This window comes from Zeus faber, assembly GCF_960531495.2.
Source record: "Zeus faber genome assembly, chromosome: 12".
NCBI lineage: Eukaryota > Metazoa > Chordata > Actinopteri > Zeiformes > Zeidae > Zeus > Zeus faber.
In genome coordinates this window covers 25,859,158-25,883,486 of record NC_137196.1, presented here as the reverse complement: position 1 = coordinate 25,883,486, position 24,329 = coordinate 25,859,158, and the positions used below count along the sequence as shown (strand labels likewise).

The window sequence follows — 24,329 nt, the reverse complement described above, 5'->3', positions numbered from 1 at the left end:
TTCAGATGGAGCAGCTGGAGGTGAAGCTGTGCAGTGAGCTGCAGAGTACAGCCAAGGTGGTGGCCTGTCGATTCCCTTTCCCCACCTGGGTCCCCGACCACACTGCGGGGGAGGGAATAGACACCGTCTGGGTGTACCGCGCCCAGACATTCAAATCACAACGAGTCCAAACGACATCAACAGGACAAGCTCTCGCGACCGCAACACAGACGTAGAAGCAAATCTAAAGCACGGAGCGTCTGGCAGAACCTGTCGGTCAAAATACGCCGCTGGCCCCGGGTGGGCCGAGTACTCAAAACGCTTGCGTTCGCTTTTTTTGGTGTTGAATGGCGGAGGTGGATTGATGTGAGATTGTGCATCACACAGCTCCCAAGGCTCCGCATATCTACACAGACGTTTGTTTAGATGATGTCAAAGGAAAAAAACAGCGACTAACATCTTGTTAGATAGAGGTCGTCTGCATTTTGGTAAGAATCGTAGATAAACGGCTAAACCGTAGAATAATGATGAACAAGTCGTAATCAAGAGTGTGGCAGACAGGTGAAGGCGAATTTGTTGTAAATGTTTTGAGGGGGGACTTTGTGAGAGGCCGGCTCATTTGAAGAAGAAAGATGAAACTATGAGTCTCAGTGGAAGCAACGCAAACTCAACACGGCTGCGTTGATACTGCTTCTTAAATTATGTGTAAAAATCACACTGTGGATTTTAATTTAAAATGTTTTTTAAAGAAATGTTTCCCAATTACCTAGAAGCCTGGTGTGCAATCTATTTAGAGGAGTCCATGATATGACACCGTATTCAAGAATCAATTTGTCACAAAAATATACATATGTTCACACATGCGGTGATGCAGTGAAATGTCTTTGCAACGCACCGTGAGATTATGCACAATAGTTACTAAACTGAACATAATAACTAAACTAATTCCTTCCTAGCTAACTAACTGAAATTAACCGATTCCTTAAACGTAATGCAGGTGGTGAATAGGATAATATAAATAAAAATAAAATATAAATAAGACTCAAAAAGGTAATACAGAGTGTTGGTACAAAATAGAAGTAAAGGGAATAGAGTTATGAGAGAGAGAGAGAGAGAGAGAGAGAGAGAGAGAGAGAGAGAGAGAGAGAGAGAGAGAGAGAGAGAGAGAGAGAGAGAGAGAGAGAGAGAGAGAGAGATCTGATCAGTGACTGCCATCTAGTGGTCAACCTGTGCACTGCAGCCACATGTGTCACGATTCCGCCTGATATGGCCTGAGCGCAGTCCGAACCGTTGTTGAGTGTCACCGGCTGGGAAGGGCCCCCTCCGAACCAAACCCGACGTAGAACCCCACGGGTCTGCGGCGCAGCGTCTCAACGGCAGCCCGCGATGAGTGCGCTCCTCAGATAGCGCCCACCGCTCTGGACCGGACCGGACACCCAGCACAGAGCCAAGATGGACGCCTCGGATGAAGGTAAGCTAACGTTAGCATGGCTAGCATCGAGTGCTGGAGGAAGAATGACTTTTTTTTTTTTAAGTTTTCATTTTTCTCACAGAGAAGATTTATTGGCCCTGCCTGTCAAATAGGGAAGAATCACAATTGTATTTTGTGAGGTTTTATTTATTTACCGGATCCATCATGACTAAATTAAAAGGGGTAGACGCTGAACGCAGGGCTAACTAGCGTTAGCTTGCTAGTTGCATATACAGCGAAACAGGTGTGTGTGTGTGTGTGGTTTGTCATTCAAAAGTTGACACATGAAGGTCCTGTAAGGCTTGATAAGTCAGTTTGCGAGGTCTGAACCTGTAGTCCTATAATACTTTACCTGTAATACTTATTTAAAATACAATTTTTCTCCCCTGATACAAAGCATGTGCCGAGTACAGACACTCGAAAATGCTTGTACGGTCTGAGTTGGTGCAACTCCACCATCTCCATCACGCTCCCAGCGCTGAAGAGACAGGGGCGTGATGTTGCCTAAACCTGGTGATGAACTGGGTGTTGATCCAGCATCACACACCCCCTTGAAATTAGGGATGACACATCAGTGGAACCAGGTTTTAACTAGGTTTTCTCCCTTGAGGACTGTCAGAGCGTTTTACACACACACACACACACACACACACACACACACACACCCACAGAAAGATCCCCACATATGATGCAACGTAGAGGAATCTATCACTGTGGAACGCCCTTTCCTAAAACCATTCGATCAATAGTCGTGTCGATTGTTGAAATACCACACCATCAACACATGCTGTCATCACATTATGTATTTGTATCTGGGGCGGATAATAGTTATTTTCCTTTTGCTGTCCAAGGATTAAAGTTGGATTTACGCTGTACTGTCATCATCGGAGTACAGCGAACTCGGGGGAGGCACTATTTTAATTGCGGGTATCCAAAGCGTCAGCCATATTGCATTGTAAGTGGGTGGGTATGTGTTATATATGGTCAGTGTTTTGAAAAGAGCTTGGGTCTTATTCTCGGTGACACTTGATTCCTCGTTTCTCGGCTCGGCTCCTCGGCCGAGACTGATGGAAATAACGAGCGCAAAGTTTGAAATCAGCCGAACGTACGGCTCTAGGCGGAGCGTGGCGGCAAGGGAACGGTGCGGTGTCCTGATCTGAGGTCTCCTGTCCCGCAGCAGACATATGTCGGGTCTGTCGGTCCGAGGGCACCCAGGACAAGCCTCTCTACCACCCCTGCGTCTGCACCGGCAGCATCAAGTTCATCCACCAGGAATGGTAGGTTTGGCAGCTGCACAGGCTGATCTGATTTAACTGTGGGATGGTAATATTGATGTATAACGTGACGTCTGTTTATTGATATGGAATTTCCACGTTTGCCCTGGTTTATAGCTTTATTGATGTTTAAAGTACAGCGATGGCATAAAGCTCACTTTCATCAAATCAGATTCCCTCTGATATTACAGAGTCATTTTCATATCGATGCGCTCTTATTTGTTTTCACAGCCTGCTGCAATGGCTTAAACACAGCCAAAAAGAATACTGTGAATTATGCAAACACAGATTTGCATTTACACCAAGTAAGTTGTTTTGTCTGTGTATGCTTCCTTCAGTACACTAATCTCCGATTTTCAGATAGTCTGCCGTACATGTGTATAACAATTACATTTGTGATGGAATATCTCTTGATTATCCCCCGCCTCCTCCATCTTCTTCTCCCAATTCCCTCTTACTCTCAGTTTACTCTCCAGACATGCCCTCTCGGTTGCCAGTCCAAGACATTTTTGCCGGATTGGTCACCAGTATTGGAACGGCCATTCGATATTGGTTCCACTACACACTGGTGGCCTTCGCCTGGCTAGGGGTGGTGCCACTCACAGCATGTAAGTCCCAGCGCTAATGGGGGTGGGATGTTAGGGTGTACATATGCATCATGGGATGATGGGCTGTGTATCCCCAATGCCCGTTACTTCCATGTCACCCTCCATAAAGAGCAGGTAAAAGAGGCGTGTGGACTGCTAACACTCTGCCCGAGATACGTCACACTGGCCTTATTTTTGTGGTCGTGCAAGACACCATATTGATTGGGCCCGGGTTGAAAGAGATCAAAACGAGTAACCTATCCTTTTATGTTGTCTCCTCCGAAACCACCTTCAGGGGTCATTTCAGATCTCAGATCGCAATGATTATTGCCAATTAAACCAATCCCACCCAATATTTTTTGAGAGCTTTCAATTTTGTAAAATTGATACGCCTCTTCTGTATTGAATGTCCGAACCGTCTTCAGAGTGCTTAAAGGGTGTGTGAGTGGTGTTATTGTGGAGTCCAGATCGCTTTACGTTTTCCTCAGAGCGCTCTGTGAAAATAAGAGAAGAAAGAAGCATGTTCAATGAAGAGGTACATTGAAATTGTCAGAAATGTAAAAACATTTTATTTATCTTGGTTGCGCAATCATAGACATACATACACGGACGCCGCGTTGACCGCTTCGACCCCTCGCTGCAATAACGTTTACATTTCTCAACACATTTCAATGAGTCATTTTTATATTCAAGGGTTTATGCTGTACCTGCTGTAGATTGCTCCACCGCCCGCCATTTCAGCTAACGGTTGCGCATTGGTTGACGCACTTCCTGTGACGCACTGCTGTAAATACGTCATTATCTCAGGGATTCCTACCTGGTCCCAGTCAGAATGCACAGTGATGTGGAGGCTTATAGGGAACCAGTCTAAATGCCGATGGTTTCATTATTCTACAGCCATTACACTGTGCAGTCAACATTAACTTCATAATGATAAGTAAAGAAAATAATTGTCTATTCATTGCTCCTTTAAACTTGTCTTCCCTTCCCCGAGAAGATGGAGCCTACTGCAGCGCATCGTCATAGAGTACAGTGATTTGATTTAGTGCTTACCGTATGTCAAATTGAACATTTATTTTATAGAATTACTGGAACACAAGCAAAAGCACAGAATCATCTTATTTTTTAACGTTGAGACCACGATTCCTAATTTTCAGAAAAATATATATACATTTTGTCATTTTATTTATCATTGATATGTGTTTTGTGTGTTTTTCTCTCCCAACAGGTCGTATCTACAAGTGTTTATTTACGGGCTCTGTGAGCTCCCTCCTCACTCTGCCATTGGACATGCTCTCAACGTAAGCTTGGACGGCTCTCTCCCACATTGTTTTGGCAGTCTTTACTAGATACTGTTTCTCCCATCTTTATGAAACATTATATTCAATAGTTTGTCAGGCTCTGAGATTTATGACAATATATGAACAGTTGGGTTTTCTTCCCAGATTTTAGCGAAAGACATGTATTGTGCAAGTCCTTACATCTAACCAGCCTGGGGTCCGAAGAATGTAATTAAAGTTATTCCTTCCCCATCCTCCCCACAGAGAGAACCTGCTGGCGGATTGCCTGCAGGGCTGCTTCGTCGTGACATGCACGCTCTGTGCTTTCATCAGCCTGGTGTGGCTCAGAGAGCAGATTGTGCACGGCGGTGCCCCCCATTGGTTAGAGCAACACCCGCAGCCTCTCGCTCCACACCACCCCAACGCACCCATCCCTGGAAATGAGGTGAGCTCTATATCCACAGAAAACAGCCTTGTGCACAGCCACAGGGAGCTGACCACAGTCCCTAAAAGTCAATGTATTCAAGTGACTCAAATAACAAAGATGTTCTGTGTGTCTGTTTTCATATTTATAAAGAAAAGGGTGGGGGTCAGACCCAAGCCTTCTCGCATGGATTTGAAAAACACTTCTAATTGTTAAATTGAGTAAAAGTTTTAATAGACTTAAGGCTTTTCAATAAGTCGGATCTGTTATTTCAAATAAAAAAAATACCCTTGGTCCCTGGCCTACAATTCCTTTTGCAAAGGTGGCTGTTCTCTAAAGGATGAACGAAACAAAGCAGCTGCATCTTTATGGTCATCAACAATAAGTACCTCACAGTGGTGCAACAGATCACAAAACTCACGGTTCGGATTGTATCACGTTTGAGAGTCATGGAGCGGCTCATTTTTCGGATCAGCAAAACGAAAGAAGAAAGGGAGACAAATATAACTTTGCTTTCCATTTATTCTGTAAAAGGAACTTTTGCGGTCTTCAATTGGAACAACATACAAGATGTCCAATGCTTAAATAAAGTCTTAAAATATATTAAATATTCAATATTCAACTATGTAAAGTGTAATATGAGGCACGCATGATACCTTCTTCCTTAAAACATAGTAGTGAATGGAAAAAATATTAGATCCGCCCCTAGTAGCTGAATTTAATTCCAATGATTAACCAGTATTATGTTCAATTTCTCACGTTTTATAACAAACAAAATTTCATGAAGATCGGTTCAGAATTCGCTCGCGGAACATGATCGCTCCAATATGACGGAAGCGCAGAGGCATGGCGGCCACATACAGCTGCTCATTCCGACATGTCGTAAAGAAGCAGCAACAAAGCGGGACGTACCGCACAGCAATCACTGCGCTTCAGAGTAAAACTCAGCACACGTCTGTCTTGTCTATCTCCTTCACTGCAACTCTGCATCGAGATTTATGGAATTATTACTTTCAAAAGTAACAGACAGTAAAATTCTATTGCACTATGATTTCACTTGCAATTGATCCATGGTTCACATGCCAGCCAAACTGTGGGGGGCGACCCGTACAGATCAACTATGCTCTGTTACACCACTATTACCTCACAATCTATCGCCATACAATAACATTTTTTTTGAGCACAGCCCTATTAAACAGTTAAGGACATGTCAGAAATAGTCTTCAATATCTGCCTCACACAGCCATATTGAATTGACACCATACAGTTCCTCATTGAATCACTTTTTAGGTTTACCATAACGATAGATTTCAACAGCCATTGTGGCATAATTGTTCTATATGGACTGTAATATTCTTGCAGTCTTTTTGATTGCCTTGTGGATTCATGCTGACACAGGTATGGTTAATGAGCATCTTAAAGCTGAATGCGTGGCTCAGACTTCATTCCCGTCTTTTTTACGGCATTATTTTATGCAAAGAACACAGCTGCATTGTTTCAGACGCTCTGGGACTCTGGGCTTCCTTCAGAGTCTGCCATTTCACTACTTTTACAGGAGATTGTTTGTGTCCAGATAAGTCCATCAGAGGTTAAAGACAGACCAATAAAAAAGCAGAAAAGCTGTTTCCATTACAACAGACAGGCCAAAGGTTTCCCTACAAACTTGGTGTTGGCAACTAAGGCCACAAGTAATGATGGTGACATTGTGTGACATCTGGTGACATTATTTTGGATCATAGTGATATTTTAACACAATTCCTCTGCAGGATCCAGCCGCGGATCGAGGAGCTGCTGCGGGGGGCGCGGCAGAGCAGGCACCCAACGACCCAGCAGCAGGTGACCCGCAGGAGGTAGACGCCCCTGGAGACGAGCTTGACAACGAGCAAGACGATGACGATGAAGACGAGGAGGAGGATGAAGAGGAAGAGGGCAGGGAGGAGGATGTAGCCGAAGAAAACAATGGTGGACAAGGTTGGTGTTTAGATTGGTAGACACAAAATGTTCTTCTTCTTTGCTTCTCCATTTCTTTGATAGAGCCATGAGAAACATCTGTACTTTATTTGTATAGTAGTGTTGTAGGGCTGGGTGAAATATCGATATTTGTTACAGTTATTGCAATATTGTTACTTAGATTTTGTCTTTAAGGCTGCATTACAATAAAGTAAAAATCTTCTGAACTTGACATTTTCTAAACACATGTTCTCAGACATGTATCTCAAAAAGGCACCACGAACGGCCGCCACGGTGTGTTGGTGCACACTTCTTGGTTTCTTTTTAGTCTTTAATTGCGTTTATTGTGATTCTACTCTGATTATTTTCACAAGGGGCGAGGTGCTAAACATCCGGGACTCAACACCATCAGTTTTATGTCCCGATTTTCTCACCTCATCCAGTGCTCTGGCCTCTGGCCAAGTGGTGAGGTGGAGCCGGCGAGGCAAGCTCGCCGGGGCTCTGGTTCGCATCAGGGAGAGCGGTTTACACACGCCTCAACCGGGAATACTCCTCAAATTTCCGCACACCATGCAACAGAATGGACGAATTGCTTTTTTTTTTATCAGGCCAGAGACCTTTCTCTCTTTTCTGTTGTGTTTTACGGAACCGTGACTGTGTGACTCCACACCGGACTCTGCCGTACAACTGCCCGGCTTCCAGCTCTTACGTGCGGATTGCGACCCGAAACTTTCACACGATCAAAAGGTGGAGGGGTTGGTTTCTATATAAATCAAGGCTGGTACAACGATGTGAAAGTGATTTTACAAACTTGTTCTCCTGACGTGGAATAATTTTTCATCAGCTGTAGACCATTTTACTCTCCGCGTGAATTCACTTATTTTATATAGGGTGGCGTTTAGATCCCCCCGCAAGCCGACATGCACGAGGCTCAGCGCCAACTCGCCCACCAAATATTAGGAGTGGCGTGAGGGAACCCAGACTCCCCAGTTATTGTCCTCGGGGACTTTAACAAGAGCAACTTAACTCACAAACTCTAATATAAAAAGTTAATTAATTTCCCAACCAGCCAATGATCCAACTTTGGATCATTGTTACAAAACCATCAACAGAGCTTAGCATGCAGTCCCCTGTGCTGATCTGACCACGCTCTTATTCATCTGATCCCGGCATACAAGGGTCATTCTGAACAGTGAAATTCTGGTGACAAGGCAAACACCAATTACGTAGAAGGCATTGAATTTTATTTTATTTTTTCAAAGAAGGTATTCAGTTGTTAAAAAAGTAAGTCTACATAATAAAAAATATACATAGTAAAAAAAAAAACCCCACAATAATAACATTAGCCACAGTACGGGGGAATGTAAAAAGAGTATACGTATGATTTGACAATAAGAATATAAATATTAAATATTATAATATAAAGTGGCAGTGTTCCGATGAATATGTACATGTAGGAGCCTGATGGCCTGGGAATAAACACTGAGTCTGGTAGTTCGTACCTGAATGCTCCGGTAGCGTCTACCAGACGGCAGCAACATGAACAGTCCATAACCTGGGTGGCTGTAGTCTTTCATGATTTTCCGAGCTTTTAAGGCATCATGTGTGGTAGATGTCTTGCACAGAGGGGAGCTGGCAGCTGATGATGCGCTCTGCTGTTGTCGCCACCCTCTGAATGGCCTTGCGATGAGCAGGGGAGCAGCTGCTGTATGCAGGCAGAGAGGATGCTCTCAATTGTGCATCTTTAGAAGTGGGTGAGTTTTGGAAGACATGCCAAACTTCTTGAGTCTCCTCAGGGAGTGTAAGTGCTTTTAGGCATTTTTTTTTTCCCACCGAGCCCGCTTGCCTGGTCCAGGTGAGGTCATTTTTGAACACACCGAGGAACTTGAAGCAGGAAACTCTCCACATCAGCTCCATTGATGTGAATGGGTGCAAGACCCCTCCCCTGCTTACTGAAGTTGACTATCATCTCTTTGCCCTTGCAGACATCGTGAGAGAGGTTGTTCCCATGGCACCATTTTTACCAAGACGCTGATCTTCTCTCTGTAGGTGGTCTCATTGTTGTTGGAGATGAGACCCAGCATTGTGGTGTTGTCTGCAAACTTGAGGATAATGTTTGAGTTGGGTTTGGCCACATAGTCAAGCATGAACAGGGTGTACAGAATGGGACTGATTATGCAGCCCTGAGAGGCTCCGGTGCCCAGGGTGAGTGCAAAGGTGGTGAGGTTACCTATTCTCAACAACCAGGGTTCTCCCCCTCAAGAAGTCCAGGATCCAATTGCAAAGGGAGGTGTTACGCTGAGCTGTAATCTACAAACAGTATCATATATGTCATTTCTGGATTTCCTCAAGGCCTCCAGATCCCCAGAGCTAAAGGGAGAGGACCTTGCTTTGAGCTAAGCACAGATGTCACCATTAACCCAAGGCTTTTGGTTGGGGTAAATTCCTAACGTTGACTTTCAGGACGACATCACCAAGGCACTTGGAGATGTAGCCTGAAACTGAGTCTGTTTATTCATTAAGGCCTCCATACCTCTGCCGGTCTTTGGTTTCAAAATATTCCTTGAGAGTTGCAATGGCTTCCTCACTCTAGTGTTGAACTGCCCGAAGAACCATTTTTTCCTGTTTTAGGCTTTGTCTGTAAGTTTGGAAGGAAGTATGGAGGTGTGATCCGCCCTACCAAAGGCAGCGTAGGAGAAGGAATTGTAGCTGTCCCGTAGTTGAGAATAACAATGGTCAAGAGTCTGAACACCACAGGTAGGAACGTCTATGTGCTGTTGATATTTATGCAAAACCTTCCTCATATTAGCCCTATTGAAGTCGCCAACAACAATACAATCTGCTTCAGGGTGAGTGTTCTCTAGCCTATCAATTACTCCATATAAGTCCTCTAGCACAAGTTTTATCTGCGTGCGGGGAATATAGACTGCTTTGATTAAAGCGAAGCTGAATTCCCGAGGGAGTTAGAAGGGGTGGACTTTTACAGTTAATAGCTCCAGGTCTGGTGAGTAATGTGTTGAAAGTACTGCTACATATGAACTTGAGCGAGAGTCAACCATAATACGGACACCCTCCCCCTCCCGCCTCTCTGCTAACCAGACGCCATGGTCTGTTCTGCTGGAAGATGAAAAAGTCCAGTCAGGGTAACGGTCCCAGTCAGTCACCAAAGGGTCCAGCCGGGTCGTAAACGCCAGCATGCAGCAGTTCGCTATGTCCCACTGGAAATTAATGTGTGTGTAGTTCGTCCATTTTATTGTCCAGGGATTGTACATTTTTTGGCAAAATTCTCGGTAAAGAGGGCTTTAAGTGGCCGTTTGCCTCTTTTCTTTCTCCTCCATTGGCGAATTGTTGAACACAAAGCCATCAGCAAGCGCTCTGCGAGCAGTCAGATGGCGTTGTGAGCAGTTCACACCACATGCTCGGGAGAGCGTGCTATGATTTTCCTCCAATCGTGGGCTTTGCTTGGCAATCTCCAAAAACCCGTCGGCAAGTGGAAAATCAGGCCAGAATGACGTAGTCTGAACTCTGCATGAATTATCGCAGTCTGGAGCCCTGACTCCTCCACAGCTATCACACCTCTTCTTTTCACACCACTTCTTTCCAGCCCAGATAGAGATGCTACCTGCTTCTACACAATGGGCCCAGACAGCCCCCTCCCCCATCACACCTCCCTCCATCCTCTTCAAGAGACAGAACCCCCGCATGGCAGCTGGACTGTACACTCTACACTGAAGCACTGTGCAAATCAGTCTGTCTCCAGTGTACACAGACGTTTTTTATTACCTCACTGGTTGAATGTACAGTACCTGCCGGCTTCAAAACATCCCCGTTCCCAAAAAGCAGAGGATCACAGGCCTTAGTGGCCGTTTTCGCACCGAACAGTTCTGAGGACTCTCCAAGGGGAACTAGGAACTGGGGAGGTCCCCTGAGAATTTAATACCTTCAAGGGCTCTTTTTCTGGTTGCGTTCGCACTGCACTGGAACTCTGAAGTGACGCTGAAGTGACGTCAGCCTACAGTGTTTCAGCATGTGTTCCGTGTCGTGTTATCTGTACACTAAAATCTGTTTCTGAGCAAATTTGAGGCAAGAAATTAGTAATCCAAGTGCTCAATCTTCTCTCGTATTCGATCTCCAAGACATCATTTAAAAGTTGGATTAAAAAGTAAGAAGTTTTCATCTGGGATTCCTCCTGGTGAAAGATCTTGTAATGTGTGACCCCCTTGTCGCCGATCAGGCATGTCGTGTGAAAACCACGACGACTTCCAAGATTCCCGATCAAAAGACAGAAAGTTGTGGAGTGTGAACAGTACAGCAATCTGACCACTTTAAAGGTCGTGGAGTGTGCTCATAGCATTACTGATACTGGGACTTGCACGCACACACACACACACACACACACACACACACACACACCACTAAGAACTCCTACCTCCTGTGCAAATTAAACATTTGCATTACAAATGTGTTTACATACACATGTAAATCTATATTCTATTTATTCCAATTATAGTGTACATGCCTCGCCTCATACCATTTCATAGCCTCTGGTCCACTCATTGCCTCTTAGCCTTTCACGGCAAACATAATTTACAGTTCTTAATAACTGAGTGTGTAATATTTGTTAATTAATATTTTGTTCAATTCTTTGTTCAATATTTTGTTTATTTTTTGCTTATATTGTGTTGCTTTTTGTCTTTTTATGCCCCAACCCCACCAACTCACATTCCTTGTATGTGCAAATATATTTGCACAAATTTACTTATACTTCCTAAAGATTCTGATCCTGGCTGTTCTAATCAATTTCTCTACCTGCTTGGTGATGATATCTTCTAATGAGTCTTTCTAAAATTTCTCTTGTGTGTGAATTTCTTATGAGGGCATCATACTCATCTCCAAAATATAGTGAAATGAACAATATTGAGGTATTGATATTATCAATCCATTATATTCCCTAAATAGTAGTGGTCTTTAATTTACATCAATTACACATTACTGTATATACATCGATTGCGATATCAGTGTCAGTAATTATCTTCTAGTGAACCCAAACTGAACCCTAATGAATTTGGTTCTCTGTATCTGACAATATTTATGTAATACAATACCACACAAAGACACTAAAAAAGTCTATAATGAAGTTTTGCACAGGTCTGTTTTAAGTATGCACATAAGTGTCATTACCTCCCCTCATTTTCCCTCGTATTACCTCTCGTCTTCCACTCCATTGTAGAAGACTTGAACTGGAACGCCCTGGAGTGGGACCGCGCAGCAGAGGAGCTGACCTGGGAAAGGGTATGAAACATTTGGCTTTTACTCTGTTTGGGTTTCTACTCCCCCTCTCTGTCAAGTGTTAAATATAGCTGGTTCACAGTAGTAAAGTAAAAATCAGAAGTAACCGTCTTGTAGGGGAGGGTGATTCGGCTCATCTTCTGCTCTCTGGTTCCCTCCCAGATGCTGGGTCTGGATGGCTCGCTAGTTTTCCTGGTGAGTATGTACTCATGTAAACACAGAGTAGGACTGGGCAGTTATTGATAGCATTAAGCTATTAATAGCTATAGCTATTAATTAGCTTTAAGATATCGATTATGGCCTAGGGTTGGGCGATAGGTCACAATTTTCCCACCGGCAACCGTCAGCCCAACAATAGGCGGTTGTCGATATATTCGCCATGTTGGGGGGCCGAAGGACGTTAAACAAGTAATTTGCCGTCTATGCAAATGCAGCCCTGGGCGGAGCATCGGGTCTCAGCCGCCCCAGCGTGAGGTCTGGTTAAAACAATTGCTTAATTAGGCGTCGCCCAAGTCTCACAGGCAGACAGCACATAAATATTGTATGATAAAGACCCATCTCTTGTCTTTTTCTCTTCTCTAGGAGCATGTCTTCTGGGTGGTGTCCCTTAACACTCTGTTCATTCTGGTGTTTGGTAGGTATAACTTAAATGTAAGTTAATGGTCAGGGGAGTGCGTACACAAATTCAATGACAGCCCCCATTTAACTTCATCCAGCTGCCTCTCTCTCTCTCGCAGCATTCTGCCCCTACCACATCGGCCACTTCTCAGTCGTCGGGCTCGGCTTTGAAGAATATGTAAGTGAGGAGAGATGAATCTTAAGCCGGGGGGGCGGGGTGTTGTGTTTGCACAGGACGCGCATATTCTAATCAAAGGTTATTTATTTTAAATTGTTTGTGATTGTGCGTTGCAGATTAAAGCATCACACTTTGACGGCCTGGTCACCACTGTCCTGGGATACATCCTTCTGGCTGGTGCACTCATGGTCTGCCATGTATCCTTCAAACAAACAAAGATGGTTAAAGGTTGGGGTTAATGGCCCCCTAGCGGGCCGTGAAAGAATTCCAGTGGGCCCACAGCAAAATATTAGATTCCTTGGTTTATTACACTTTTTTTTGGAATTTTTCTCCAAATGTATGTATGAACTCACCTTATTGGAGCTGCACCTTATGCACCTTACTTCTACCTACTAGACGTGAATTCCAATTTTGTTGTGAGATTTGTACTTCTTTTCTGCTCAATCATAGATAAAGCAATGCTCCAATTAGGTCCAACCCTCATATTAAAAGAAACATGATTAATGCAGTTTAGTTTTTCGATTCCACTCTTTCGATGTATTTGGGGATCTAAACGCTTTGCATTTCGGACGCTCGTCGCTTTGATGCACCGATTTCTGTTGCAGCACAGCGTGTCAGTCCTTAACGGTGTGTCTCCCAGACGCTGGCCTCAGTGGTGAGGTTCCAGCGGTCCGGACGGCTCCTGGGCATCTGTTACATAGTTGTCAAGGTAACTAACAGTCAGGTGTTTGTGCTGGAAAAAAAGTGGTTTCTTCGGTGGGGTAAAATAAATAAATAAATAAAGTCTTCATTTTATACATGTAACTTGTTTATCATCCTAGGTCTCCTTGCTGGTTGTCATGGAGATAGGGCTTTTTCCACTGATTTGTGGCTGGTGGCTTGACATTTGTTCTCTGGTAGGTGAATTGTGCAGATCAACTGTCTTTGCATAAATTCTTCCCAAACTCAGTTATTTTCAAACTTTTATGGGATGTTTGTAAGAAAATGGACTGAAAGTCATCTTCAAAGTACAGTACTAAAAAAACATAAAACCATAAAAAGTTGAGCTATAAACAGTTATAAATGATGAGAAGCAACATTTTAATAATGGGTTGAATCGAGCAAACATATCCTTAAAGACTGGCCGAGGCTGAAACCATGTGTGTCTGTGTTGCAGGAGATGTTTGATGCCACCCTGAAGGACCGAGAACAGAGTTTTTATTCTGCTCCTGGCACCACCATGTTCCTCCATTGGCTGGTTGGCATGGTGTACGTCTTCTACTTTGCTTCCTTCATCCTTCTGCTCAGAGAGGTACGGGGACAGCGGCCATGTTGGAGTTGCCTCACATATTCCTCAGAGTTTGGGGGGGAAAAAACAGCACTAACTTCACTCATCCATTACTTTGCCATGTTGTCCTCATGCTGTACACCCAGCCAATGACCGGTTTGTCTGTATGAGCTATGTTAATATATTATATCTTGATGGTGAAATTACCACAACATAATGTTAAATTCAATATAATGTCAATTTAAGGTGGCATTGGAGTTGGAACGGCTCTTTTCTATGAATAAAGGGAGCTGTTATTTTTATTTTTTTTCTTTGTCAAGTTTTACAGTTTTATGTCGTGTTGTTTGTTTAAGTCGCCGTCTCCGGAAAATGTTTCCCCCTCCATGTTGGAGATAGCCTAGGCTCCTCCGTTGCTGGGAGGTGCCCTGGCTGAAAAGGAACTGTCACGTCAGTTTCAAAAAGCGAAGGCACACACACACACTAGTCTGACTGAGGTTTTATTTCAATTTGTTATTTTGCTGGTATTATTTATCTGTGAAAAATACTATTTATACCTGTTCTACAACTGTACTGGTTTTAATCATTTTTGTATTGTGAAACCTTTTTAAAATATAATATATATAAATAAGTAAATATTAACAAAAATTAATATTTTAATTATCCACTATCCTGGACACCTCCCCTCAAATCATATCAACTTATGCAAGTTATTACAACCCACCAATGCACTTGAACCCCTGTCACCCCCTTACCCCCACCGTCATACACACAGAGCGTTACACTAGTTATTTGTGGCAGACTACTATGAAAACATTTTTTATACCTTTTTAACTTTTTATTTTTTATTTTTTTATTTCTTAAATATATAGATACCGTAATGTTACCGTTGCCCTAATACCGCGATACATCCTGAACCGTGAGCCCACTGTACCGTTGCATCACTAGTATACTTGTTGTGCATGTAGGTGCTCCGTCCTGGCGTTTTGTGGTTCCTGAGGAACCTCAATGACCCCGACTTCAACCCCGTTCAGGAGATGATCCACCTGCCGGTCTACAGACACCTGCGCAGGTTCATCCTCTCAGTGGTCAGTTGTGTGTGTGTGTGTGTGTGTGTGTGTGTGTGTGTGTGTGTGTGTGTGTGTGTGTGTGTGTGTGTGTGTGTGTGTGTGTGTGTGTGTGTGTGTGTGTGTGTGTCTGTCTCAGATACTGGTATGAGATAAAAAAAAAAATTGATATTTCATAATTTCTTTCTCTATTTTAAATGTCCCCTCTCACACTAGATTACTTTCTATGCCTTTTCCAACTAATTTGATTTGTCTGGAGCGGCAATGTATTGATGCATGATTCCTGTAAAATATAGTATTGTCCTCCTGTACAGTGCTTATAGTCATGCGTGTGTGTGTGTGTGTGTCTGTGCTTCAGGTGGTGTTTGGCTCCATAGTTTTGCTGATGCTGTGGCTTCCCATCAGGATCATCAAACTCTTCTGTCCTGCTTTCCTCCCTTACAACGTCATGCTTTACAGGTAATACAACGAAGAAAGACACATTAAGACTAGGGATGCCGTCGATTTCGAAATGAGGTTTGGACTTGTGAAGCCCTCGGAGACTGCACTGCAACGAAGGATTGATCGAAATGTATGACTTGGTCCAAATTGAAACCGCTTTGGGTTGATGTTTCTCCTTGTCTCCATAGTGATGCCCCGGTCAGTGAGCTGTCTCTGGAGTTACTCTTGCTTCAGGTGGTTTTGCCGGCGCTGTTGGAGCAGGGACACACCCGCCAGTGGCTGAAACGCTTGGTCCACGCCTGGACATTCACTGCGGGATACATGCTGTAAGCTGGAGCGCCGCACGTACACCAAAAGAATGTGCCGGTGCATCGGGCGCACCAAAGACCTGGTTTGATTCCAGCCTCGGGTCCTGCCTGCATGGAGTTCGGTTCTCCTCGGTTGTCTCAGCCCACCTCCATGACATGAAGGTCTGGCTAATTGATGAACCTAAATTGACCAAAACTATAGGCTGGTTCCCTTCGTAATAAAATACGACTAAGGCTGTCAGGATCATGATAAATTGTCATTCAGATAATAAGCAATTAACAATTTAATTATATATATTTTTATGCCACTATCGCAGTATAAGATTATTATAGTTTATAATACACATCCATCTAATGAGGAACCATTTATTGATGTAGACATTTAATAGATGACATGAACCAACTTTGCATTCTCACATTGGTTTTAAATGCCCTTAAATTTGGATGGAAACATAAAACTGTAGAATTTGTAAAAAGATTGAAAGATTGGTTCATATAATTGTGACAGCAATCAGATAACACCCGGGGGGAAAGTCAGCTCTTAAAGCAGTAGAAGTTGACAGAACATTGAGTCAAAAAGCAGAGATGCAATGCAAATGAAGATACATTGGGATACATTCCTGTGATTGTCGGAACAAATGAATTTATAGATGGATAGTGTTCAAATTACGAGCATGCACTGTGACTCTGTCCACAGCGATCTCCACTCCTACCTACTGGGAGAACATGAAGACGACGAGGATGAGCATCAACCCAACAACAACCTTGACCCCGGTCGCCATGACAACAGGATACCAGGTCTAAGGGAGGGGCTTCACGCCGCCCATCAGGCCATTCTGCAGCAAGGCGGGCCTGTGGGCTTCCAGCCCTACCATCGACCAATCCACTTCCCCCTCAAGGTGGGTGACAGCCAATCACGCGGTACACTCGATGCCATGTAAATATCACTCAAATGACCAAACATTTATTTCTTACAATTGGTTTGTGTTCTACAGGACTGTATTTTATGTGAGTAAATCTTTTCATTAAGCAGGTTTTGTTGAGGATACATTTCTTGAAGCATTTGAAAGCTTGTGAGAGTCATATTTACTTATACCTAGCAGCTCTCTTTTTGTAATGTGTCCAGAAATCCAAGCTGGACTCCTGTAGTTATTCCCAGTAGGTGAGGATAAAGATTCATGGCTTTGCCTTTGTTTATATAACTTTGAATCAGCCACAATATTAGACTTCATCATTTTTGCCTCAATCTCTTACAATGAATTTGATTTTGCATTGTGCTCGAACTTCCCTTTCGAGCCAGTGACTATTGTCACAGTGATTATATCAGTACTAGGGCTGCCCCCTGAAAGTCGACGACTCGAAATCATCAGTTGGAAACCTGTCATTGACTGAGCTTCTTCAAGTCGACCAGTCTTTTTTTTTTTTTTTTTCTCAAGTCAGTGTGCATTACAATACCAGGATAAAACAGATAGAAGCTTACAAAATGCACAGGGATAACATTTCAATGAGGAATCATAAATAAGGCATATCATGAATATATTTTGTATATGTGTGAATGGTCCGAACACGGCTCTGCTCGCGCTCCCCTGTTCCTCCAAATAAAACAACTAAAACAGCCGAAACCGATACCACTGACAAAATTCTGAGTTGGTTACATACAGCCCTAATCAGTGCCAAGATCGCCCGCACTCCTGCTGGAGTTTGTTGTTCCAGGACAAAAGTCTCTCAGCCCCCGGTTAACTGACATTCACAACTTTTATGTATGAAGACGACTGTGAGCATTACGTATCTGGGTTAAAAACTGAGTGTCGTGTTTCTTTCCTGCCCAGATTGTTCTGCTGGTGGTGTTCATGTGTATGACGCTCTTACTGGCGAGCCTGACGTGCCTCACACTGCCAGGTGAGTTACGTACCACACGTTTTCGTCGTATTGACCGGCTTAGTAAATTACAGCACTACATCTTTTTTTCCACCTGCCTTTAGTTCAGACATTCTAAAGGCTGAGCTGTAATACATTTTCACAAAGATTCACATGAAACCACAATAATTAATGTACTGTTTTCACTCAGTGTTTGTGGGTCGCTGGCTGATGTCCTTCTGGATGGGAGGGGCCACGGTGCACGAGCTGTACACAGCGGCGAGCGGCCTGTATGTGTGCTGGCTGGCCGTCCGCGGGGCCACCGTGCTGCTGGCCTGGATGCCGCAGGGGCCCGGCATCATCATGCTCAAAGTCCACGAGTGGACGCTCATGGTAACACACACTAACTGTTAAAAAAAAGTCGTATATGTTATACTTTGTTTGGAAGTTAGACAAACATCTAAATCAAATGGCAGCACCGTCATGGATGAATTGAAATATTTAATTTTTGTAATGTACATCAGATGGTACACTGGAACGTTGGAAGTAATTCTCAGGTATAAATTGTCATTATGTTGATATAGAATTGTATGGTAAGATTACCCTAATATTGTGTGTGTGTGTGTGTGTGTGTGTGTGTGTGTGTGTGTGTGTGTGTGTGTGTGTGTGTGTGTGTGTGTGTGTGTGTGTGTGTGTGTGTGTGTGCTGACTTAACTTATGTTTCCTAATTCCTGTGTGAGTAGATCCTGAAGACGCTGGTGGTGGCCATGCTGCTGGCGGGGCTGATTCCTCTGCTGCTGGGTCTACTGTTCGAGCTGGTCATCGTGGCTCCGCTCAGAGTGCCGCTGGATCACACGCCTCTCTTCTACCCCTGGCAGGTACTGGAGTGCCACACCAGTTGCTCTCTTCTCCCCTGTAACTGTAAAACATGTTGACATGTGAGGATAACGCTGCTTTACCCTTTTTTTGTGGCAGGACTGGGCCTTGGGTGTGCTCCATGCTAAAATAATTGCTGCTATCACACTGATGGGCCCCCAGTGGTGGCTCAAAACTGTTATAGAGCAGGTCAGCAACCTCTACTATCTCTACTACGCTTGCCACTATCATTCAGCATACTTTATTTTATTGATTTTACCAAAAAAATCGGATGATGAGCAAAGGGATGCCTTCAAATATTTTGTGTATCCGAGGTAATCACTGCTTTGCCCGAATTTAATTTTCACACATGCGACACTCATTCTGTTAAAAGTTTTAAATATTTCAAGACATTGTGATCTTGCAGTAGTTGAGATTCAGGCTTTGCTACACTTCCGAAATGAGTGAAGGTTTGCCTCATTGTTCACGTTCTGTAGGTCTATGCTAATGGTATCCGAAACATCGACCTGCACTTCATTGTGCGGAGGCTGGCCGCTCCAGTGATCTGCGTGCTGCTGCTGTCCCTCTGCGTCCCATACACAATCTCTAAAGGCATCGTGCCACTCGTGGGTAAGTAAAGAGGGGCTCATTCAACAGGTTCTATATAAATAGGACTGCATGTCGACATTTTTAGACGCTTGAGGCAGAGTTAGCAGCCAGCACTCCCACCAGGAGCCCAATGAAAAAACTGAACACGATGTGCCACTGTAGCTCACCACAAATAAATTAAGATGTATGACAGAATCTGCAAAACAACCTTGTGTATCTCAACCCAATTTTTTTTTTTTTATACAAATGGGAAAAATGTCTATAATTATTTTATTCTTTGGTTGTTTGTAGTCGTCTTCACACAATACAGCAGTGAACGTACTTTTTTAAATAACTCCTTGAAATGGTAAAGTCAGACTGCTCTGACTTCATGTTAACTTTGCCCGAAATGTATTGTGAGTTTTTGCTCTCCATGACTTGTATTGAACTCCTGATGGAGCCGTGGGCATTACCTCCTTAGATGAGGGATGACAAAAAAACAGGGATACACTTAAAAAAAATCAGAACTATTTATTTTAAGGCTTCAGTACATCAAATATTAATTTCTCATAATTCTTACTAACGTTATACACAGATCAGCCACAACATTAAAATCACCACTTATAACCACTAATATTGTATAGCTCCCCCTCGTGCCACCAAAACAGCTGTCCACAAGACCTCTGAAGGTGTCCTGTGGTGTCCATTGTAGGTGCTTTGGGTGGTGGACAGGGGTCAGCATGGACACTCTGATGTTGTGTGTGTTCTGACACCTCTCCATCATAGCAGCATTCACTTTTTCACTAATTTGTGCTACAGTAATTCTTCTGTGGGATCAGACCAGACAGGCTGGACTTGGTTTTCCACGCGCATCAATGAGCCCAGGGCTCTGTCGCCACTTGTCCTTCCTTGGACCACTTTTGATAGGTTCTAGGGATGCACGGTATGTCAAACCGTACAGTGCGAACTGCCAAACAGGTTTACATAATCGAAATCACCCGCATTGTGTTGCTCGTCTCCTTATTATTATATTTTAATAAATGGAAAATGTAATTTATTTGTTCTGCAATGAAATGCTCTCCTCGCTGGCACTCGTTCAATGAGCAAGGTGCACTACATGCATGTTGTGGTTGCGCTGATTTATCCTGTTTCTCTCATGGAAGGTGTTCAGCCAGAGATGCAGACGCTGATGGAGAGGCGGATCTATCCCTTCCTGCTGATGGTGGTCGTGCTTCTGGCCATTCTCTCCTTCCAGATCCGCCAGTTCAAACGCCTTTATGAGCACATCAAAAACGACAAGTAAGAAAAGTCTAATCTGTTGTGTGCACTGGCTCACAAACTGATCTGAATCCTACTTGACCCGGGGGTAAGATGACGATTTTGAGAAAACAATGACAGTATAATAATACATGTGGGGGGAAGGAACTCCCTATTCGATACAATATTCACATTTTACACAGAAGGAGGATTGCCACCAAACGTTTCTGACGTGCATGTGCGAGATGGCGCGGCAGGTGGACTGCAAGGATTCATGGGATCCTCAATCACTTCAATTGCGCGGCGGGGGCAATGACCCTTCCTGAGAATCTTATGCGAAACTGCGATTTCCGAGCGCGCAAAGTGAGAAAGCCAAACTCCCGCTGCGAAGCACAGCTGCGCCTGCGCTGCACTGCACCTGTGAACACTCTCCCATTTGGAAACACTACAGTTTGTTTCTGTTAACATTTTGAAATGACTATTTTGGAAAAGAGTAATTTATTTTTATGTTTTGGATGGGCCATATCAAAAAAAAATCCTAGTTTGTACGTGTGTTTAAATTACATAATTGGACAAAAAAAAAGAAATTTATTTTTCGTGGGTTCAGTGCCGTCACATTTTTTATTTATTTTTTTGCCTGGCAGGGGCCCTCCTTGGCCTGGCGTCCCACCAGGCATTTACAATTATAGGGGAAACACTGACACCAGTCTAGTGTGTTTCAACTTAAAAAAAACAAAAAAACGAAACTCCTTTAACCCCACAATGCATGTCAGGTCAAAAACGACTTGTTTTCATTCATGAAATTGTACATATTATTGAATTAATCTTGAATAAAACTGAGAAACAATGAGTTCCCATCAAAAAAAAAAATCTCTAAATCAAGGAATTCATGGAATTTTAGATTATTAAAATAGATTCAAGATTCAGTGGGGTTTAAAATTAAAGCAAGCAAACAATCATCCACGATACGAATTTTAGGATTGAAACAAAGACCATGTCCTCTACCTGTTTGTTGTGCAGGTACCTGGTGGGACAGCGGCTGGTGAACTACGAACGCAAGGCGGGCAGGAGCACCTTCAGCTCGTCATCCTAGAAAAGATGGATCGACCCGTTTCAGGATCAGGTTCCAAGCTGCTTTTTTATTTTAATTTTTTTTTGTTTTTGATTCCGTGTCCTAACCTAGTTGGATAACAGAGTCAGCTGAGTAACACACATGCATTCATAGGTCACAAGACTTTAGTTGAGCACTGAGCGTGGACAAGACGGAAGTCCTAAAGTTTAAATGGGGAAAATGCTGCAACGAGGTCGCCCACTTGGCACGATACGTCTGATTAATGTTTCCCAACATCTGGTTTGTCATTAAAAAAAAAAAAAAAAAATTCACATTTCAGAACATTTTAGGGGAGAATCCCTTTGAGTGTCCCATTGTAGAGAAGTTTTCAGATAGTGATAATCATCGATGTGAAAAGAGATAGGACTGTAAAATGCAGAGTATAAAAAGGGATATTCAGCATTAAACTGTTTTATTTTTTACATATTTATTGGATGACTTTATTTTTATTAATTTTAGTGTTGCGAGTCTGGACTGACGCTTTGAAAAAGGTTTGTTGTTTCTTATGTTTTAAAATGATCTGCGATGTAATTGCAAAGTATATTTTGTTCATGACATAAGCTTACTTCAGAATTCACAACCAGCAATACCCTGCTTCATTAATTGGTGATTAACCGACACACACGTGTCCAGCGTTTTCTGTGTTACAGATTTTAAGACATTTTCACTGGTCGCAAAACCGTTTCAAGTTGAGTCGAGTATGTCGCCACAAAAAAACATTCTGTTGTTGTTTTTAAAGTCCCTGTAAAGCAAAATTAAAGGTGTTCAGAGTTTGTCATGCCACCCAGCCAAATTAGAATTGTTAAAAATATCACCAAGTACATAAAATTAGGTTTCAAAATCGTGGAGACCAAAAAAAAAAAAAAAAGGGGCAGTTCCCTCCGTTCTGAAACGCTGGGGGCGTGTCCGCCGAAACTGCACCCAATCATATTAAACATTCACATTGGTGTGAGTAAATTCCGTGTTAAAATGTTCTGCCGACCCCAGTCCCTGTGTCGAGTGTCTCACCTCAAAGCGCCGCTGTCTCCTCCGTAGGCCAGGTCAGGGCGCCACACCCTGCTACTATGCAACTAATGCTAACGTAACCAAACCCCGCACGGTCAAACCAACAGGACGCTTGCTTTTTCTGTTCCGGGCGTCGGTGGCGTGAGTTCACGCTCGCCCTGAATATGCCTTTTACTGCAGGTGTTAATTCCCAAAACAGCAGCTGTTAGCCGAGTTTATTTCCCCATTCGATCTTTATATCGTGTCAGGGGAGGGGCCATGCCGAGAATGACCACTCTATGTCAGAGTCATGATAAACTCAACTCCACAGTTCAGTGGACATAGTACAGCTTTTCAAATGTTTTCAGCAATTACTTTCCAACATGCATAGTGTGTTTAGAAACAAATCACAGAATTCACTTTACAGGGACTTTAAGTTCTAGCTGTGAAGGTGTCTCACAAAATCGCTTTCCTAAAAACATTAATTGCAAAAATGGATGCTTGGATTGAGGAATGAGATTTCTGGCTGCTACTGTAAACCTTTTTTTTTTAATTTTCTTTTTTCTTTTTTTTACTTTTATTTTTATTTTTGTACTTTCTGCGTTGTATACATGTGGTGCACTTTATGTACACGTTTTGCAAGTATAATTCTTTTCTCCAAAATTCACTACGGCATGGATAAATTACCCCCCCCTATTGAGACGTGTTTCTGACACAGCATTTATGCTAAATGTGTTCGAGTTTTAGTACATTGGTTTGTATATATACGTGTGTGTGTGTGTGTGTGTGTGTGTGTGTGTGTGTGTGTGTGTGTGTTTGTGTGTGTGTGTGTGTGTGTGTGTGTGTGTGTGTGTGTGTGTGTGTGTGTGTGTGTGTGTGTGTGTGTGTGTGTGTGTGTGTGTGTGTGTGTGTGTGTGTGTGTGTGTGTGTGTGTGTGATTGTGTCTTTGGGAAGTAAACGCTGCAGTGATTGGAAAGCAGACGTCCTGTAAAGTGACCTTTTTTTTTTCCTTTTTGAAGATCCTCGTTTACTGGGCAGGACAGCGCTCGCCATATTGGTCTTGTATTACAATTTGTAGAAGCAAATTTTAATCTATTTTTATACTTGCACACAAAGGCTGTTGTGCTGTGTAAACAAAGGTCCATTTCAATGTCATTCAGTTCTTGATTTTAGCAATATGGATCGTATGGATATTAAAGAGTAATACTTTGAGTGTCTTAAGAGTCTTTTCTTGTGCACCGTTTTTTTTGTGAAGAACAACACGATGATTTTTATTTTCTTGATTGAATGCTTTGGGTTTATATTTTTCATCCAATTAGCTGTTATGCGACATTAACTTGCTGCTGAAATATGTCCCGGAAACTGTCTTATCATGGAACGGATTACATGACATTTGATAATCTGACTGGCAAAATCAAACCATTTTTGATGAAGCTTTATCGTCTGTTTTGAACGCTACAGTGGTCGCCACGTTTCATGATATTGAAGCTCAAAGGTTATCAAATAATAAACTCTTAATATAAAAGCTGATCGTAAAGATACTTAGT

At 43.0% G+C, this 24,329-nt stretch overlaps 2 protein-coding genes across 4 annotated transcripts in view; both read left to right on the top strand.

The window, feature by feature from the left end:
- LOC307238446 (ATP synthase subunit C lysine N-methyltransferase-like) overlaps positions 1-749 on the top strand; it is a 2,409-nt gene extending 1,660 nt beyond the window's left edge. Inside the window, exon 4 of the mRNA XM_080011426.1 lies at positions 6-749. Within this exon, the coding sequence (XP_079867552.1) occupies positions 6-215 (210 nt within the window). The 3' untranslated portion in view covers positions 216-749. The remainder of the gene's footprint in view (positions 1-5) is intronic.
- Positions 750-1,299: 550 nt separating this feature from the next.
- Positions 1,300-23,992, top strand: LOC307238523 (E3 ubiquitin-protein ligase MARCHF6-like). 3 transcript variants are annotated; one of them, XR_013844439.1, is made up of 27 exons: positions 1,300-1,450; positions 2,631-2,727; positions 2,956-3,029; positions 3,189-3,332; positions 4,540-4,612; positions 4,856-5,036; positions 6,782-6,986; positions 12,196-12,257; positions 12,417-12,449; positions 12,837-12,888; positions 12,992-13,050; positions 13,167-13,247; positions 13,691-13,759; positions 13,872-13,946; positions 14,207-14,341; positions 15,283-15,402; positions 15,740-15,840; positions 16,011-16,148; positions 16,828-17,029; positions 17,960-18,029; positions 18,199-18,380; positions 18,731-18,865; positions 18,963-19,052; positions 19,340-19,472; positions 20,594-20,729; positions 21,708-22,289; positions 23,802-23,992. XR_013844439.1 is itself a non-coding variant. In XM_080011553.1 (26 exons), exons 1-26 carry the CDS (start codon positions 1,432-1,434, stop codon positions 21,778-21,780), a joined length of 2,736 nt encoding a protein of 911 aa, XP_079867679.1. In that variant the 5' UTR covers positions 1,300-1,431; the 3' UTR covers positions 21,781-23,992. The 3 variants fall into 3 exon arrangements, 2 of the variants coding, with proteins under 2 accessions (XP_079867679.1, XP_079867678.1); XM_080011553.1 differs by having other exon boundaries at positions 12,199-12,257; positions 21,708-23,992; XM_080011552.1 differs by having other exon boundaries at positions 21,708-23,992.
- Positions 23,993-24,329: the final 337 nt, after the last annotated feature.